The 21,206-nt window shown below is 32.9% G+C and overlaps 1 protein-coding gene across 1 annotated transcript in view; it reads left to right on the forward strand.

Moving 5' to 3' along the window:
- ROCK2 (Rho associated coiled-coil containing protein kinase 2) overlaps positions 1-21,206 on the forward strand; it is a 137,284-nt gene that overhangs the window by 94,452 nt on the left and 21,626 nt on the right. Inside the window, exons 8-23 of the mRNA XM_067703687.1 lie at positions 413-504; positions 1,319-1,478; positions 3,032-3,092; positions 3,666-3,677; positions 5,777-5,856; positions 6,020-6,068; positions 6,647-6,782; positions 6,877-6,968; positions 7,188-7,434; positions 7,808-7,914; positions 10,566-10,725; positions 13,307-13,467; positions 13,835-14,019; positions 18,802-18,871; positions 19,601-19,704; positions 19,869-20,055. Coding sequence (XP_067559788.1) covers positions 413-504; positions 1,319-1,478; positions 3,032-3,092; positions 3,666-3,677; positions 5,777-5,856; positions 6,020-6,068; positions 6,647-6,782; positions 6,877-6,968; positions 7,188-7,434; positions 7,808-7,914; positions 10,566-10,725; positions 13,307-13,467; positions 13,835-14,019; positions 18,802-18,871; positions 19,601-19,704; positions 19,869-20,055 — 1,903 coding nt within the window. The remainder of the gene's footprint in view (positions 1-412; positions 505-1,318; positions 1,479-3,031; positions 3,093-3,665; positions 3,678-5,776; positions 5,857-6,019; positions 6,069-6,646; positions 6,783-6,876; positions 6,969-7,187; positions 7,435-7,807; positions 7,915-10,565; positions 10,726-13,306; positions 13,468-13,834; positions 14,020-18,801; positions 18,872-19,600; positions 19,705-19,868; positions 20,056-21,206) is intronic.

Genomic DNA, 21,206 nt, shown 5'->3' on the forward strand with positions numbered 1-21,206 from the left:
TGTGAGTTCTTTTTAAGAAAGGAGGAGGATTTTTTAAAATAACGTTTATTAGAAAGGTTTTAAAAAACTCTTCTATGCCAAAAGTTAAATCTCCATCCATTTTACCCCCTAAAGTTGGTCACGTGGTTTTGGCACACGCAGATGATTTTTTTCATTGAAAATCTCGTACTTTCATTTGACACAAAACAGGTGGAAACATATTTCCCTTTCCATGGCATTTACTATCTAGAGCAATCATATACTATAAAATTAGATTGCTTATTTTTGAGCAACATTTAAGCTGAAGCTTTTAATAAAGATATCTTAAACTCATTTCTGATCCTTATTTTGATCCTTGTTGAGATAAGAGTTAATATTTTTGTATTTATATAATGTTACTCTTTATAATACAATTTTTAACTGCATTGTTTAGGGAGGTACGACTTGGAAGAAATGGGGTAGAAGAAATCAAACAACATCCTTTCTTTAAGAATGATCAATGGAATTGGGATAACATAAGAGAGAGTAAGTCAATAAATTTAAATATTTCCATTTCATCACATTTTAAATCTCATAAATTGATTCCTCTTCTGAATTAATAAACATGTCTGTACACTTAATGCTAACTAATTTTTAAATTGAGAGGTTTCATTTCAATTTGTTCTGAAGCAGTACTTATAACTAAATTAATATTACCTCAGTATCTTAGCAAACTAATATGTCTTTATTTCCCAGTGCTTTTATGATAAACATAGGTTTCTTAATTTGTTAAGCTAAGTTTTATGGATCTCAGTAATTTTCAGAATTGGGGAAATACAATTCTTTAATTCAGTTGTTTGAATTAATAAATCAGTAATTAGTTACTTATGGAGACCATACTCTGGTGAATACTAGGGTAAGCATAGTAATTCATTTAAACTTCATGTATATTTAACATTAATTAATTTGAAGAGTAAGAAATATTTCTACTTAAAGAATGTAGAAAACCGAAGACTAAAGAACGTATATGCAAGTTATTGCTGCTTGTAATTTTAACACGTAGAATAATATCATCCTGCTTTCCTTGTTTGATTGATTTATCTATATTTAAAACCAATCTAATATAATAATAAAACATAAAATTTCAGTTCTTTGAAATGATAAAACAAAATCTGTTACTAAAATATTCTATAGTAAATCATAATAATATAGTACTGTTAATGAATCAATATGTAATATGTTAATATTTATATAACATTAATAATATATAATCACTAATATAAAACAAAACAGGGGTCATTTATATAATTTTAAATCAGATATATTATTATTAAATAACTTGTTTCTTTTCTTTTAATAGCGGCAGCTCCTGTGGTACCTGAACTCAGCAGTGACATAGATAGCAGCAATTTTGATGACATTGAAGATGATAAAGGAGATGTAGAAACCTTCCCAATTCCTAAAGCTTTTGTGGGAAATCAGCTGCCTTTTATAGGATTTACCTACTATAGAGAAAATTTGTATGTGACTTGTTTGTTACATATTTATTGTTTTCAGCATCTAGCTATAAAGAGTTGTCTTACTTCGAGACTGAATTATAGAAGATAAAGTGTTAATTTGTTTTAAACTGAGTTTTTTCATAGAATATTTTATGATATTCATTTACAAATGAATGTAAGGCAATGTTCTGTGTTCTTTGGGGGATATAGAGTAAGACCAAACACCTGCTTTTGAAGGAGCTTGTCAACTCATAAGGGATATAGGAGAATTATATAGTCATAATAAAGGGTAGAATGTGATATTTGCCTTAAGAAACGTACCAAAAAGATATGAGATGGTTCAGAAGAAAAATAAAAGTCACATCTCTTTGGGACGAGGGTAGGGGAAAGTCAGGTAAGACCTCAGGGAAGAGGTAGCATCTTAGCCAAGTCTAAAGTTAAGAAAGGGTTTTGAAAGGCTGAGATGTAAGGAGGTTAGGTGAGTATAGTGGGGAGGTGAATACTGGAAGGAAAAGTTTGAAATGTAAGCATACTTTGGGAGCAGAGTAGTATAGTCCAGTAGGGTTCAAACATAGGGTATATATATATATATCATTGTATCATGACCATTTGGAGGATTTAATGAAACTGTGATTTTCTTGCCTGTAATCCCTCCATGTAGTGCAGAGCCTGGCACAAGATCATTCAATACATATTGGTCAACTGGAGTGATTATTGGGTATAACATTAGAAAATAGACTGGAGTTGGAGTTTAGGGGAAGCATAATGCAACAGATGATTGTTGTGTGCTGTGCTAAGGGACTTTTGACTTTGACAGGCAGCAAAGAGCCACTGAAAACTGTTAAATAGTTGAATGAAGTATTAAAGATGTTTGAGAAACATATATTTGAGAAATTTTTGGTATTTCCATGTGTGTAATGGTTGGGGTGATCAACCATTACAGTTTCCCCAGGACTGAGGGGTTTCCTGGGATGTGGTGTGGGACTTCCATGCTAAAACCAGGAAAATCCCAAGCAACCCAGCATGAATTGTCATCCTGCTAAGGACAGTGTTCTGAAAACTACTGTAATGCTGACTAAATTGAGGATATCAGTGCCAGGAGAAACCCAAGCATGTTTATACACAGTGAGGAAGGACCCAGTTAAGCGAGAAATTAACAGTTAAATAGAAGTGATGATTTGTGTATTAAGACCTGGAGATCAAGAGATGTTATTTTTGAAAAGGAGGAGAGCTATCTCTTTCCAGAAGATTTCTAGAAAAGAAGAATAAGATAGTTACAGGAACTCAAAATGAGATGAATAGGGAGAAAAATGTAGTGCTATTTAGTGACTCCAGTCTCAACGATGTTAAAGACTAGAACATCCTCTTAAGAGTGAGAGGCAAGAAATATTTATCATTTTAAATGATTGAAAATGTTATACATCTCTAGAGGGGAAAATATTACTTCATTTTAAATATGTTGAAGTGAAAAGAAAGAGAATCTGTAGTTGGAATTTAATTCTGAGAATAACTTGGTATTAGAAAATGAGTTAAAATGACACGCAAAAGAATTTATTTCCTGCCTTTCTTTCTAGGTTATTAAGTGACTCTCCATCTTGTAAAGAAAATGATTCGATACAATCAAGGAAAAACGAAGTATGTATAAATTTTTACTACTCTACACGTGTTCAAATATTTTAGTAATATCCCTGTATTTTTAAAGTTCACTTGATGCTACTTTTAGATGGCATTCCTTCTTGCAATCCAGTTCAGCATAATATTGAAGTGATTCATTTATTTGACAAGTATCACCGTGTGAGATCCAATGGCTAGTGAAAAGATGACTTGTACATGGCTTTAGGCTTAGTTTTAGTAGCAAAAGTGATAGAATAGGTTTACAAACAGCTGTATTTTCTACCAGTTAGAAAATTTTATGATCTTAGTACTATAAAAGAGTACAGATAATAAGCTATAAGGATATAGAAATAGTAGATGATTTAAATTTTGACTATTTAGCAATGAATTCATATAAAGGATAATTTTATCAAAATGTTACAATATTTTGTGACCTCTATACAAAGCTAAATCATGAACACACACATAAATGAGGATGCTAAACATTTTTCTCTTCAAAACCTAAAAAAATTAGGTAGTTTTGGTATGATTTGTGTTTTAGGAATTTTACAAAGCATAACAAGCATTTTAATGTTTTTGTTTTGTTTTAAATAGGAGAGTCAAGAGGTATGTTGATGTCAAATATGTTGAAAAACAGGAAAATCTCATCACTCTAGCGATGTTTTGTTATAATCACATTCCACCTAGCATTTGGAGTACTACACCTACCCAAGAGAGAAGTTCTCAACCTTTTTTCTACCAAGTATTCTTTTTATTATTGCTCCTATGGATCTGTTGTTTAAAATATATATTGTATAATTTTCTTGTTTTTATTTATTAAGGATATATAAGTAGCAGTAAGAACTTTTGATTGGCATGTGATAACTAGTGTGATCGAATTATACTAATGTAGTAGTAGCCAAAAGCTGTTAAACTTGACTAGTTCATTGGCCTGTATTTTCTTACTAGGGAAGTATACAGTTTTGCTTAAGGTATATGAAATATTTAAGAAGTCATGGAGAACATAATCACTAGAAAGAATAGTGGAAAGAACATTGGCCATGGAATCTAATAGATCAGGATCTTTTGGGCACTGCCATTTATTAGCTATGCTATCTTGGCCCAACTGTTCACCTTTTTTGGATTTCAGTTTCTTTATTGAATAGATATAATACTACCCATCTTTTTAGGGGTTTTGTTAGGATTAATGAGACAATATCTGTAAAGTGCCTGCCACTGTACCTAAAACACAAAAGGAACTTGAAAAGTTAAATCCTTTATAAAGGCAGTAAGGCTCCCAAAATGCAGTATTTAATGCTTTCTGTAGTTTTAGTTTGTTTAAAGCCCGACATATCTGGCCTTATAGCAAGATGACTTGTAATTAATTAGTTGTCATTTATCCAAAAGAGTTATTGTTGACAACTTTTCACAGTATTTTGCCTGGCACAGTGTAGGAAGATATAAAGAAGAGCTTTTATATATCTTTTTTTGAGGGAAAACTTATGTAACATTACATAAGTTTCAGGTATACAACATTATGATTCTCCTTCTGTATTCATTGCAAAGTGATCATTATCAAAAGTCTAGTAATCATCCATCACCATACACTTGACCCCATTCATTCATTTCATCCAACCCTAACCACCTTTTCCTCTGGTAATGACCAATCTGTTCCCTGTCTTTGAGTTTGTCTTTGTTTTATTTTCTTTCCTTTTCTGTGTGTGTGTGTCTGTTTCCGCATATGGTTTTTGTCTTTCACTTTCTGACTTATTTCTAATACCCTCAAGGTTCATCCATGTTGCAAATGGCAAGATTTCACTTTTTTTTTTTTAGGGCTGAGTAGTAGTTTCCGCTGTGTATAATATACCACATCTTCTTTATTCATTCATCCACTAGTGGATATTCAGGTTGTTTCCATAACTTGGGTGCATATATCTTTTTGAATTAGTGTTTTCATATTCTTCAGATAAATACTCAGAAGTGGAATAGCTGGATTGTATGGTAGTTCTATCCTTATCTTTTGAAGAATCTCCATACTGTTCTCCATAGTGGCTGTACCAATTTATATCCCCACCAACACTGCACCAGGGTTCCCTTTTCTCCACATGCTCTCCAATATTTGTTATTTTTGTCTTTTTGATGATAGCCATTCTGACAGATGTGAGGTGATATCTCATTATGGTTTTCATTTGCATTTCCCTAATAATTAGTCATGTTGAACATCTTTTCATAGGTCTCTTGGCTATCTGCATGTCTTCTTTGGAAAAATGGGAAGAGCTTTTATTATTTTTAAGAAAAGTAATATATTTTTGAGTGTGTTCAGTCAAATATTCCAAATATTTGTTTCAGATGTAGACCTTTTATCTTTATAAGCACAAATGGTGACAGTATTTTTGAATAAATAATCTACAAAAGAATGATAGAGGGTATCAAAGGATATCCTTTGTTCATAATGAATGAGAAACTTGGTGTCATAGAAGAATTCTGCCAAGATCGGAGCTTTTTATTCTTATGTTTACATAGTGTGTTCATACATACATGTGTACTGTAACAGAAAGCAAGAGATGGAGGATTTTTTCTCTCTGTCAATAAAAATCACATTAAGAATGTACAAAAACTGTACCTATATTAAGTTGAAAGAAAAGAGATTATCATTGTTTTCTTTAAGCCTCTCACCTTTTAAATATGATCAGACTTTATAATTATAGTTTCTTATTTTCTGACAGATTCAGAAAAAACTATACACATTAGAAGAACACCTTAGCAGTGAGATACAAGCCAAAGAGGAACTAGAGCAGAAGTGCAAGTATGTTTTGTAGATAATTGTTATATTTTAAAATGTAAGTTTAAACATTTTACTAAAAAAGAAGAGCTAAAAAGTAATTATATGATAATTTTATAATTTATGGTAAATGTTTTTATTGTAAACTAGGAGAGAATTATTTACTGTTGCCTTTGAAATTCTTTAGATCTGTTAATACTCGCCTAGAGAAAGTAGCAAAGGAGCTAGAAGAAGAGGTAAAGTCGCTCTGCTTTTATTAACATTTTTGTTCATAAAAAGTTTTGATGCCTGACTTATCTACAGAGTTCTTTTAGTACCATATTAATACATATCTTGTTATATAGTAAAATCTACCTTGTAGTATTGGTGGACAGGACTCTCAGATTATAGGGTAACCATGATAATAGGCTTCATTTTGTTATGTTTTTGCAGATGAGTTAATTTAGTATGTGTAGATATTTCAAGTAAAAAGAAAATTGCACTCATATTACTAACGTGACTTAAAAATAGAAATTGACAATTGTTTCTTTTTTTATTCAGACCCATAGTTTGTATTAAGTAAAGATGGTTCAGTGGTGATGGAATGTTACAGAAATTTTGATTTTCAATAGTAAACAAAGCACTTATGGTCTTGATTATTTAAGAATAGTGTGCTATTTAAAAAATATGGAAAACATTGTAGTTTTAACAAAAGGGCAGTTAATAGCTTTTTTAAAGGTCTTTTTTATTTGCTTGATGTAACTGAAATATTTTTTGTTTTCGTTTGATTTTTATACATACTTTCCTTTGATAATAACTTCAAGCATTATTTCAGATTACCTTAAGGAAAAATGTGGAATCAGCATTAAGACAATTAGAAAGAGAAAAGGCGCTTCTTCAGCACAAAAATGCAGAATATCAGCGGAAAGCTGATCAAGAAGCAGACAAGAAGCGAAATTTGGAGAATGATGGTTTGTGGTGTAGAATATTAAATACTAAGAGAAAATGTTTGTGTGTATGTGTGTGTTGTGTTGAAGCTTACCGCTAAAATGCTTTTTATCACAGTTAACAGTTTAAAAGATCAACTTGAAGATTTGAAAAAAAGAAATCAGAACTCTCAAATATCCACTGAGAAAGTGAATCAACTCCAGAGACAAGTAGGTTGATCCCAGTTTATAAGGATATTAAATTTTATTTATGACTATCTGTTAACATTTGTTTTAATTGGCAGTGTTACGAAGAGGAAATCATTAGGAAGATATTTTTTAGGTTTTTGTTTATTTTAAATAGTAATGGGGTAATAATTGAAGGTATTTTCATCATATATACCTGTGTTTATTTGTTTGTTGTTTGTTTTGTTTTGAATGGAATAACAGCTGGATGAAACCAATGCTTTGCTGCGAACAGAATCTGATACTGCAGCCCGGTTAAGGAAAACCCAGGCAGAAAGTTCAAAACAGATTCAACAGCTGGAATCTAACAATAGAGATCTGCAAGATAAAAATTGCCTGCTGGAGACTGCCAAGTTAAAACTTGAAAAGGAATTTATCAATCTTCAGTCAGTTCTAGAATCTGAAAGGAGGGACCGAACCCATGGATCAGAGATTATTAATGATTTACAAGGTATTAAAGTAGATATTGCACTTGAGTTCATCTTAATGATTTGTGTTTTGGACATAACCTTAGATGATGGATAATGTGCTAGAATAGTACATGTCTGAATATAATACTCTGTTATGTATTAGAAATACATTGTTACAAAATTTTATGGATGAAAGATTTACTTTCAAATAGTATGAAGTATTTTTAGTAACAAACCACTTCTAAAGGTGGTAGATTGGATTCCAGTCGAATTAACTCTAAAGCACTACACCAACAATTATAAAAGTTCTGCTTATAACAACTTTAAAGAATGAGGTGAATTCCAGATTTTTTACTCTAAGTTTAATATGTATACTATATGAGTTTATTGTTTTTAAAAATGTTTCAATTTTAGGTAGAATATCTGGCCTAGAAGAAGATTTAAAGAATGGCAAAATCTTATTAGCAAAAGTAGAGATTGAGAAGAGACAACTACAGGAGAGATTTACTGATTTGGAAAAGGTAAAACATGTTAAGTTTTACGTTTGTGTAAGTAAATGACTAGACAGTTTCGGGTTGAAAAACTTATTTTAAAATAAGGAAAATTAGTAACTGAAATATTTCCAACACTCATGTACTTTCTTATATTCACACTTGGTTATGTAGATTAGGGATGTGTATTTTAAGGCATACCATAACACTACAAGCAGCCCTTAGATGTTAGATGCTTATGAGGGGAGAGTCTCTTGGGGTGTATAATGAGGATGCTTCTTCCTGGGCATCCAAGGAAAATGCAAATTTTGACTTACAATATATCTTTTTTTTAAAAAAATAAATTTATTTATTTATTTTTGGCTGCATTGGGTCTTTGTTGCTGCATGCGGGGGGCTACTCTTTGTTGTGGTGAGCGGGCTTCTCATTGCAGTGGCTTCTCTTGTTGTGAAGCACAGGCTCTAGGCACGCTTGCTTCAGTAGTCGTGGCTCATGGGCTCTAGAGCGCAGGCTCAGTAGTTGTGGCTCGTGGGCTTAGTTGCTCTGCGGCATGTGGAATCTTCCTAGACCAGGGATTGAACCCGTGTCCCCTGCATTGGCAGGTGGATTCTTAACCGCTGCGCCACCAGGGAAGCCCATCTTACAATATGTCTTTAAAATGACATAAAGTTATCGTGACTTTTCATTTAGAAGTTTACCAAAAAGTACTATAAACCAAGGATAATTTTTAGGCTCTGTGCAGTTAATATTTTATTTTCATTCACTTAAGTATTTAATGTATCATGTGGTAGAAATATCAGGATGCAGTTCTTCCCCTTAACAATCTCACAGTCTAATGGGTAATTTCTAAAGTAATAATAAAGTACACAGATAATTCTAATGCAGTGTGGTAAGTAGAATGATAGAGGTATGAGCAGGGTATATTGGGTGCACAGAATGAATCCCTAATCTGACAGGGCAGGATTGGTTGACAGGGTAAAGTTGGGGAGGACAGCATGGGCATAAGGCACAGAGGATAGAAAATAAAAAAGTCATAGTCAGTTTATTTAAATGCAAATGATTCAGTATTTCTGGAGTAAAAAGCAGGGGTCAACAAATTTTAATCTTTTAAGGGAAAGACAGTAAATACTTTAGACTTTGCAGGCCATATGGTCTCTGCTGCAGTAAAGGGAATGGGCATGGCTATGATCTAATGGAATTTTACAAAAATAGACGTCAGGCTAAAACTGGCCTGAAAACCTAATGTTAAAGTGTGATGAATTCACTGACCTGAGTGAGGCTACAGAGCCAGGCATGAGCCAGGCCATGCAAGATGTTGAATACTCTGTTAACAACACTTAGTTGCTCTAAGTAATGGACTAGCCACTGAAGTGGATGATTTTATTAGAGGAACATTTAAGATAGATCATTATGTACCATGTGGAAACTAGGTTTGAGGAGGACATGATGACGTAGGTAGATTAGTCAGAGGCTTTTTCAGTAACCTAGATAATGGAGACTTAACTAGTACAGTAGTTCAAAGGATGGAAAATAAGGATGAATCTGAGAAATATTTGGAGGAGGAATATTTGGGAACACTTAGTGATTGATTAGATATGGCGTGTGAATAGTACTCAAGAACGAGTTCTGGGTTCCTAGTTTGTGACGAAATCTATAGTGGTACCATTAATTAATAAAGGATAAAGGAAAAATAGCTGTTTTAGAGGAGACAGTGATAAATCAATTTTAGTCCTAAGTTGAGATGCCTGTGAGACAGCCAAATTAGGATGTCTACAAAGAAGTAAGCTATGGTAGTAGCAGCTAGAAATATTTGAGAGTCATCGATATAGAAGTAACTCAAACCATGTGACTGGAAGAGCCCATCTGCAAAGAGATTGCTTAGAGCATTGGTTTTTCAGAGCAGAGTAAATTAGTCTGTTGGTGGATTGTGTAGTTTGAAAAAAATCATTTTTATTCTTGAAAAACAAAAGAAATACCTATATTTACGATATAAATTATAGAAAACAAAGAATTAGAAAATCTTTTGAGGATATATCGAAAATAGACTGACTTCTATTAAAGATTCTCAACTTAAAACAAGTCTCCTAGGTGGAAAATAAGGGTGAATAGTAGAGGATCCTGAGATTTCTTTTTTTTTTTTTTTTTTTTTTTTTTTAGATATAGCAAAGGGAAGCATTAGGTATGTTTTAAAAGTTTGAGAAGTGATAATATAGGAAGAGGAGAAGCATTATGGCTAAAGAACACTACTCCAGAGAACACCCAACATTTAAGGGGCAGCTGGGAGAAAACTTCACATGCAACAGAAAAGATGAGAGCAGGATGGGGAGAGCCAAGTGAGTTCAGTGTCAGGTATGTCAAGGAAATAGTTTCAAGGGCAACAGTGAGTTCAAATGAAATAAAGACTATAAATGTCTGTTGAATTTGATACTGAGATATCATTTGTCACTTTATTGAGCTCAAGCAATCTCAATGAAGATCTCAAAACAGTAGAGTGGAGATGTGGGAGATGGGTACAGAGGGAAGTGAACAGGTAGAGTGCATAGATTACTTTTACAAGAAGTTTGAAGATCGGAGGGAACATGTTGAACATTATTAGTAAGCCTGTAAAAAAAAGACTCTACGTTTTTGAAATTGCAAGCCAGTCTTTTTTGTTGATAGCTGCCATTTAAAATCTTTAATAGGAGAAGAACAACATGGAAATAGATATGACATACCAACTAAAAGTTATACAGCAGAGCCTAGAACAAGAAGAGGCTGAACATAAGGCTACAAAAGCACGGCTGGCAGATAAAAATAAGATTTATGAATCCATTGAAGAAGCTAAATCAGAAGCCATGAAAGGTACGCATTTTCATAAGAAGGTTTTCAGCAGCATTTTACGGAATTGATTCTGTATTCAACTCTGATTTTGAAAAATATTTTAAAAAGTATTAGGAAAGCTTTACATATATGTTTTTCCTTGAAGGCAGCATCCATTTCTAAGGTAGTAAGCCCCCAACACAGAATTACTCAACCGAATTTCTAGATCAGAGAGAAATTAATAGTTCAGTGCTATCAACAGAGACAGGCATACAGAGTGTGAAGCCCTAGATACATCTATTCAGATTTGGGGGATATGCTCTTTTTATAATATTTAGTTTGACATTTCACCAGCTTGTGTTACAAAAGTCTTGCGAGTTTATAGAATATAAGTTCACTGAATATTTTGAAATCTGACATGATAAATATACTAGCTAGATTTGGTCAAAGTCACACAATACTAATGAGTATAGGGTAAGATAGCAAAGTGAACTTTTCCACAAACCAAGCCCGTATCTTGGAATTAATTGTCTTTTAGATAATTTCTTGTTTTCCAAACTGACTGTTCATATATGATGGATTTGAAATTCCAAAGGAAATCAGTAAAGTATTCTTGTCAAAGATTTATAAAACTCTTAAAAAGAAATTTCACTTCATATTAAAGCATAACATTTATTAATAACTTAGCAAAAAATAGCCTTTAAATTATTGAATGTAATTAAAATTGGAGATTTTTTTTTTAAACAGTTTGGTTTAAGGCATTGATTCTAGATGATATAAAATGAAATGAGTGCTTTATTTAGAAATATCTAACAAGAAAGTTAGTGCACCATGTTTCCCTGTCCATGGCCTAAAAAGACAAAGTTGAATTTCTTTTGAGGTCATAATTTAGATGCAATAAAATGCAAACATTTTTCACATTTGTAATACATACATATAATCACTACCCAAAACAAGATACAGAATCTTTATTTTCCTCACCTCAGTGAGTTCACTCATGCCTCTTTCTATTCTCTGTGCCCATATTAGGGTGATTAGTTTTTAAAATGAGTACATTTGTTTATAGATTATTCTCTGAAGTGTTGAAAATAAACCAATTTAGCATGTAACTCATTTTTTAAAATTCCTTTTTACAGCTGTAACATAAGGTACAGATGACTTTCATATTTTGTGTGAATACACAAAACTTAAATTTTATAGATGGTATATCTGGTATAAAGCCTTTGGTCTTTTCCAATGCATGTCATTGCATTGCATTCTTTGTTTAAGAATATGGCTTAGCAATGAATTACTAGTTATGTGACTTTCTCTAGTTACTTATCCTTTTTGTGCCTTGTTTCCTGTAAAGGGACAATTACTGTATTAGGTTGTTGTGAAAACCAAGTATAATGATACCTGAAAAGTGCTTAGAAATGCTAGCTATTTTTAGTAGTATGTGAAAAATGGTTTCATTTTTCTACACTTTTGAAGACAGTTCATTAAAAACTGAAAATTCATAAGGTTTAATTTTTACCCAATATAACTCTGTAATAAATGATAATTAGAGATTGAACATTAGGTATGAAGGAGCAGAAGACTCTATTGAATTTGAACAGATTTTCTAATCAGTACATCAGTAATCCTTTACATGTAATAACTTGCAGTTACTATGAAATCACTTGATTAGACATAAACTTTGTCTGCTCTTCGCTTTGAGACTGAAAAAATGTCTTTAGAAGTCTTTTCTGATTAATAAAACAAATTAAAAGTTTGTTGCAAATCATTTAGAAAATAGAGGAAAATAAAAAGTAAAGATTAACCAGAATGCTACTAAATCAGGATGATATTTTGTATATTTTCTCAATTTTCTCTACTGTTTTGTTTTTTTTCCTTTTAAAAAATATTGTGAACATTTTCTTAGGTCATTGAAAATTCTCCTGTGTGAGCACTTATCAAGTGCTTGCCATGGGCCAGACAGCATTTAAGTACTACACGTGTGCTAATGCAAAATCTTTGCAAAATCCCTATGGGTGTAGGTGCTATTGTCACCATTCTAGAGATAAGGAAACTGAGCCTCAGAGAGGTTAATTAAGTTGGCTAGTCAAATAATTAGGAAGTGTCAGAACCAGGATTTAAACTCAGGAAGTTTGGTTCTAGAGTCCTGTCCTCTGCCAACTCCCTAAAACATAATTTTCATCTTCTGCATAGTAATATGCTAATATAGAAAGAGCCATTGAGGTCATAGCATCTACCTCTATAATGATTAGGATCTTGCTTAATGTTTTTAGGCAAGAAGAGTAACACTGAGAAGCACAGAGTAGCAGAAAACTAAATCTTTATTTAAAAAGATGTACATGTCTTTTAGAAACATTAAGTAAAGGCAGAATTATTTTGCTTTCATTAAAATGGATGTAATATTGTGGAGTGTGGTAGAATTTTATACCCTGCAAATGAAACACCTGATTTTCAAGCATGAAATTGTTGACATTCAATTATATTAAGAGGAGAGATGAAAATATTAAATTGGAAATTTAAAAAATTATTAAGGCAGCATCATTTACTGTAATTTTTATTAGCACTGTGTCATGTGTTTGTTATGCTCCTTTTGTTTGATTCATGATTATGTCCATTTTTCTGGCAATAGAAATGGAGAAAAAGCTCTTGGAGGAAAGAACTTTAAAACAGAAAGTAGAGAACTTGTTGCTGGAGGCTGAGAAAAGATGCTCTATATTGGACTGTGACCTCAAACAGTCACAGCAGAAAATAAACGAACTCCTCAAACAGAAAGATGTGCTAAATGAGGATGTAAGTGTGAAGTTTACTAATAAATAATAGTAAACGATTTAATGAATTAATAGTAAACTAGGTTTATTTATAAAGGTTCAGTGATGGTTTTATAATTTAAAATTTTTTCTTGTAAAATAATATTCCATAATCTTTCAATTTTACCGAATTTGGATGATATACTAAATGAATCATGATTAAAACTTTTTTAAAGACCACATTTTATTTTGAAAATATGTCATTATGGAAAATCCAAGAAATATTTTATTTTGAAGTGAATTAACTGTTTAAGGGGAAAAATCTATTTTACATCATCATATTTACTGCCAGCTTCATTGATAAGAAAGTCAAAATAATTTACTTACATACCAATAACACTATTTTTTAGGTTAGAAACTTGACATTAAAAATAGAGCAGGAAACTCAGAAGCGCTGCCTTACACAAAATGACTTGAAGATGCAAACACAGCAAGTTAACACACTAAAAATGTCAGAAAAGCAGTTGAAACAAGAGAATAATCATCTCCTAGAAATGAAAATGAGCTTGGAAAAACAGAATGCTGAACTTCGAAAGTAAGTTAATTGTTTGAGACAAAATTTATTAATATGCACAACTATCCACATGTAAATTATCTTAATTTTGATTTATCTCGGGATTTTCTTTTGACCCTTTTATTTTCTTGACCACATTTTCTCTTTCTTTCTGTTTTAAGTAATGTGTTAAGTGCCACTGTTGTCCTTCAAAAAGATTTTATTTGCTTCCCTGACAGTTTTTTTACTACTGCCACCTTATGATATAATATATAGAGTGTTGGTGTTGAAGAAGAAGAAAATGTCTGGTATTTGTACTCCGTGCTCTTAGTATTTTTCCTCAGGACTGTCCCTCAAGCATAAGTGCTTTTTGTTTGTTTCTTTAGTTTCTGGGACTTGGAAATGTTTGACTGTTAAGCAAACACCATATAAATTTTTAAATCAGTTTTTAGGATACACTCTAGTGCTATATTTAATTTACTTAGAAAATAGAAAACATTGGTAAAATACTTTTAAAGTATACAGTAATATACTGTTAAAATTTACCCCATTCAGTCATTAGTAGTATAATTAGTTCTTCCCAATCATGACAAAGGTCATATTGGATTCCAGTTATTTGATAGGAGGCACAGTGAAAAGAAAATAAGCTTTGGAGCCAGACAGATCAAGGTGTGAATCCCATTTCCACTACTTACTAGCTGATCAACTTTGGGCAAAATATTTTAACCTCTCTGAACCTTTTGTCACACCTACAAAAGGGGGGCAGTAATAGCTTCCTTGTTAGGGATCTTGTAAAGCAGGGGTCCCCAACCCCCAGGCCACGGACTGGTACCGGTCTGCAGCCTGTTAGGAACCGGGCCGCACAGCAGGAGGTGAGCGGCAGGAGCGAGTGAGCGAAGCTTTGTCTGCCACTGCCCATCACCCCCCATCGCCCCCCATCGCTGGCATTACCGCCTGAACCATCCCCCCACCCCACCCTGGTCCGTGGAAAAATTGTCTTCCACGAAACCAGTTCCTGGTGGCAAAAAGGTTGGGGATCACTGTTGTAAAGGATAACAATGACTTATTTACAGCATCTAGCACACAGTAAATGGTAGGGACCATTATTACTACAACTGTTACTGTTACTAGTATGTCTACTATAGGACTATTACTTTGTTCCTATCACTTTTGCTAATTGCCTGCTTTTTACATACCTGTGACAGGTCAGCAAGATTGACACTACTTAGGAAAGGATGGTCAAATATTCAAATATTGACACCTCCTAGGAAAGGATGGTCAAAAAGAGTTTGTTCTTTTTGCTGATCTATTGCCTAGGTAAACCTAGATTCTTAAACTTCATGAGATTTTAACTTTTAAAAATTGGAACTAGAAACTTGAACAGTATTCAGGCATCTTTGTCCAATATTTTTTTGTTCTTGCTTTTTCCTTTGTGTGTTAGCTTTATTCTTCTCTCTCATTTTTTTATTTAACAGAAAACTTGGTCCTTCAAGAAGGACAAACTCTAGAGATATGTCTTATAGCTTCATTTATGTGGAGCGACCCTGATTTGGCTTTTCTGGATCTCTAAGTCCTGAGATGGAACTCATTTGCCTGGCTTTGGTCAAGAGCATAAACTGTGGATCCTCAGTTCTAGGGAACATAGTCTTTAAAACTATTTGACTGCACAGCTATTCTCCATAGTATTTATTCTAACAGCAATGTTTACATGAATACAAAGGCTAGTTAAATATCTAGATTGTGTTTCTTCTCCTGTTCTAATTACTCTTTGTTTATACCTAATTTATGATACTTAGTATATATGCCTATTATTTTCTTCATAAGTGCACTTGGATCTATTGTTTCTTAATCCCTCAGTTCCTAACCCCTCCTGGCCAAAGATACCCACATCTGCTGTCTTAATTACCTAACAGAGTATAAATTCATTGAATGGCAAAAAACAAAAAAACAAAAAAAAACACTTATATTTTGCTATCTCCAACCCTTGATTAATTTCTTGCACATAAGACATTGTCAGTAAGTGTTGCATGAATGAATGCATATCTATCATGTGTAAGGCACTGATAACCACTATGGGAGATTCAAAGATGAGTCAGATGTATTTCCTACCCTTAAGCTTACTAGCGTTTTATCAGAAGTTATTCCTTAGGAAGAGGTAAGGCAAGTACATAAATAATTGGAATACAAAGTTAAATATATATATATGCAATGAGAATTTACATATGAAGTGCTGTGTAGCCTTGCACTTGAAAGTGGCCAACATAGACTTCTTTTCTTCCTTCCAAGATTCCAGTAAAACTCTAGTAGAGGAATTTTTTTAATGTGTAAACCCACATCATGTCATTCCAGTGGATTGGAGGACAGGAAATTACTTTAGTTAATGAGATAGTGGCAGGTGGGTGGAAACCTTCTGCCTAATGAAGTAGAGCAGCAGAAGCAACAGCCAGGAGTATATATGAAGTGGGATATAGGTGAAGAAGAAAAATGTTTCATTATTCAAAGCAAATACCTTGGAGGGCTGGAGTAAGATGTGATGTTATAAATGGAGCGACCTGCTGGTCATACTCTGCCACTACCCCTTGCAGAAATGTCTGTGTCAGGCATTGCCGCCACTAGGGTTCCTACAGAGCATTCCCTCTGCAGAAATGGGGCGTACCCTCTGTGGGTAATTACAGCAGCTAGTATGGGGTCAGCAGCTCAGAGAAAAGCCTTTCTCATTCTGGCATTTAGTGGTCTTCCTGTTTATGACTGACTTCCTAAGCCTCTCATTTTAAACTGAAGTTTGCTATTTAGAAAACCCCTCCCCTGTACCCAGAGATTAAAATTTCTGATGCCTCCTGGTTACTCATCACTAGGCATTTGAGGAAAGCCTGGGGTTGGGGAGAGGCTAGGGATGGTAAGAGCTAAATTCTCACATCTGACAGCAGGGAATTGGTAAATAATTAAAATGTATGTCAAGAAATAAGCTGAGATGTGGCGGTAACCACCAAAAGAACAATACATAGAAATGAAACAAAGTGATTTTCTCTAGGGGAATAGGGTTAGCCCATGGATGGATATGGATAGGAGACTTAGAATTTTTTCTGTGCTAGTCTGTACTGTCTAATTGTAACCATGTGCATATTATGTGGTTACTTTCTGAAAAATATTTTTTCTTAAATACCTAATGAATGTTGAGCTTTAAAAGTTACATATAATGAATGGTAGCTCTTCAAGAAGATCATGATATTAAAATTACACTGGGGTTTGCTGCAAGCGGGCTTAGCTGGTGATGATGATTTTAAATTTTTAAAACTTGTTCTTTCATATGTTATTAATTAGTATCTTTCACATTTTCCGCTCAGAGAAATAAAAATCATGATTCTTTAATAATACACTCATCAATAATAAAATAGAGAATTTACACAATTAAGTGACATTGAGTGATAATTTCCTTTTTACCCAGAAGTTGAAGGGCCAAGTAAGTAAACAAAGTGACCAAATTATATTAAATGCAAATAAGGATGAAAGTCCTAAGTAATATTAAATTGAAGATGGTGTGATTAAATCATTTAATCTCTGAGTTTTTTCTTGCTATCTACATTTTTATTTTATTTTATTTTTTTGGCCCTGCAGCATGTGGGATCTTAGTTCCCCAACCAGTGCTCAAACCCATGGCTCCTGCAGTGGGAGCGTGGAGTCTTAACCACTGGACCGCCGGGGAAGTCCAGCTGTACACATACATTTTTTAAATGTCTAAGTGGTAGTAAAATATTTTCTCACTATAAAATATTCAGAACTATATTAAAAGATAAAGCGAAAACAATATAAAGTCTCCTTTATGAATGCAGACATAGTTAATCTCTACAGAGGTAATATATCTTAACAGTCTGTTATTTGAAAAATCCTTCCACACCCTTTTCTGTGCCTGTACCTGTACATGTATACCATATTTATAGGGTTGAGTTTTTTGCAGATTTTATTTTGTGTTTTTTGTTTTTTTAATTGTATCATATGTTGTGTTGTTCTCCAACTTTACTTTTTTCCCCTTAGCTTTGACTTGGAATAACTGTAATATATATATTTTGTTAATAAGCCTAGACTTTAACTTATTTCAACCCAACCTCTTAAATGCATTGTTAGGCTCATTTTTTATTTAATTTTTTTCTTTATTGAAGATTAAAATATGTACAGAAAAAGTAAACAAATGGTAAGTGTAGAACTCAGTAATTTTTACAAAGTGTTCAAATCTGTGCAGTTACCATTTACATTTAGATATAAAAACCTATACTCTTTACCTCTTTGCAGGCCCCCTCCCAGTCATTTCTTCACTCATTCTAAGATAATCAATTTTCAGGTGCTCTTTTAATTCTGCTACTTGGTTGGCATAAAGGGCTGATGACAAATGCATGCCTGAGAATATGTAATTTAGTGTTATTGGTTTAATATAGCACTGTTTGGTCTCAGAATCCCTTTATACTCTTAAAAATTTTTGAGGATCCCAAAGAGTTATTGTTCATGTGAGTTATATCTAAAGTTATTTTTTGTGTTAGAAATTGAAACTGAGAAAATTTTAAAACACAGGAGCATACAAGCACACATTCCATTAGCTGTTGGAGTGATAAAATCATCATATGTCATACAGCCTCGAGAAAAGCCCATATACACTGAGATAATTAAAGTTTTAAAAATAGCAATGATTCTTAGTATTATGAAAATAATTTTACCTCATGAATTCTCTGAAAGGGTCTCAGTACTCCCACGGGTTTCCTAGACCACATTTTAAGAGTTGCTGGCATAATATGTGTCTAACTTATTTAAACCTTTGATTCAATGTCCCCACAGAGAACGTCAAGATGCAGATGGGCAAATGAAAGAGCTCCAAGATCAGCTTGAGGCAGAGCAGTATTTCTCAGTAAGTTCCAGATGTGTTACTTTGAAAATTCTTGTATTTGTAGAATTTGTAAAAAATTTTTTGCTGCAAAACCAGGAGACTGATCTTGTCTTTAGAATAGATTCTGATAGCAAACCCCAGACAGAATTTTGTATGAATGTTTTGTACCACACACATACAAAAGGAACACCTGGGCAAGAGACTGTAGATAGTTTAACAGAAATCCATTGTCATTGCTAAAAACATGGTTCTAAGCACATATTCATACCCTATGAAGTTGATTAATAAAAGCATTGATTTTTGAGGAAGAATATATTTTCATAATGAAAGAAAGAAAATTGTCATTTTAACATTTGTACTTTTTTGAGATCAGTTTTAAAATATGAAGTAGTAACTGTCACCTCTGTTTCACTGATTTTAAGCCAACAAAATTTTCTTGTCTAAATTAGTAATTTTTTTTTTTGCCTCTTCATCCTATCAATCTGTGTCATTTAATGAGAAATCTCACTGTGATATCCAGTTGAAAATCACGCTTCTAAATTATTAGCTGAACTTTTATCAGTTAATTGGTTGATTACCAGAAAATAGAAAAGCTCTTTAAACTATTAATTTGCTCATGGGCTCAACATTACTGTTTTATGAGCATATTTGTATGTGCTCAACTGGACTTTTTGTCTGGATAGCTTTTGAATATAGAAATAATATTCATGATGATGATGATACATATTTCTATTATATTTTGCTATTTAGACCCTCTATAAAACACAGGTTAGGGAACTTAAAGAAGAATGTGAAGAAAAGACCAAACTTTGTAAAGAATTACAGCAGAAGAAACAGGAATTACAGGATGAAAGGTAAGGAAAAGATCCTTGTCTCTTTTGTTCATAGCCATGAACCCCACTCCTAGAACAGTGCCTGCTATACTCCAAATAAAACTTTGTTGATGAAGTGAATTAGACAAAAATTTGACTTTGTAGTAAAAAATTGAACATTAAAATTTTATCCCTCTAAAATGTAGGGACTCCTTGGCTGCTCAACTGGAGATTACCTTAACCAAAGCAGATTCTGAGCAACTGGCTCGCTCAATTGCTGAAGAACAATATTCTGATTTGGAAAAAGAGAAAATCATGAAAGAGCTGGAGATCAAAGAGATGATGGCTAGACACAAACAGGAACTCACTGAAAAAGATGCTACAATTGCGTCTGTAAGTAAAATGCTTGGTTCTTTTTTGGTTCTAATTAAATTACTGTATCATAAGTCTTCCTTAGAAATACTAAGAAAGTAACATAGATCTAAAATGAAAAAGTGTATATGCTGGCTGCAAAATATTTGACCTAGTGAACCATCAGCTTCTCAGTGTTTGGCAGAGAGAGGCTCAAAAGAAAACTACTTCCAATGGCTTCACCTGTTGGTAAATTCAGAGTTAAAGGACTAAAGTGAAAGGGAAATACCAAAAAGAAAACAGTTTTTTTTCCCTTGTTAAACCAGTCTTAGTTTAAAAGAACCTTAAAACTAATCATGCAGTTTAATCATGAAGATAGTCATATGTAGGTTGAAAAAATTGCAAGAAAAATTTCAAATAGAAGTAAAATATCAAGTAGTTGAGTTTGCCTTATCAATTATCCAGACCTATTAAAATGCTACAGTTATTTAAAAGTTTGGCACTAGAACAGGGATATTTAATCCTGTTCAGTGGAAATGAGTAGGGGGGCCAGAAATAGATTCATCATACACATACAGGAGCTTGGCATACGGTATCAGTGGCAGTATACAAATCAATGGGAAAGGATACAGATTTAATAAATGGTTTTGGAATAACTATATTTTTATGTGGAAAGGAATAAAATTAGTTTCTTGTTATCATTTACCATATACAGTGGTAAATTCTAGCTATCTTAAGAACTTTAACTATGAAAAATAATAATTTTTAAATATTAGAATGGAATACAAAATTTACTTACACCAGAAGATAGCAAATAAATGACAGGGAAAAGATATTTGTAATGTATTTATTGAACAAGGGATTAGTATCTAGAATATAAGTGGAACTCCCACAATTCAATACGAAAAAGTTAAATAATCCAAAGGAAAAATTGGCCAAAAGAGAAAACCTAGAAATATGAGCAGATGTTTACTCATACAATCCAGAGAAAGTCCATAATAAGATAAATGTGCGAGAGAAATTCGGACACAATACTCCTAGCAGCATAGATGTTTGTAATAGCAAAAAATTCATATGTTATTTTAATAGATGAATGAATGGATAAATGAAACGTGGTAGAAGACAGAACTACTATATCAGTTAAAATGAATTAAGTACGTCTTTATATATATCAACAGTTTAAATCTTAATAT

The sequence above is a fragment of the Pseudorca crassidens genome, chromosome 14 (genome assembly GCF_039906515.1).
Source record: "Pseudorca crassidens isolate mPseCra1 chromosome 14, mPseCra1.hap1, whole genome shotgun sequence".
Lineage (NCBI taxonomy): Eukaryota > Metazoa > Chordata > Mammalia > Artiodactyla > Delphinidae > Pseudorca > Pseudorca crassidens.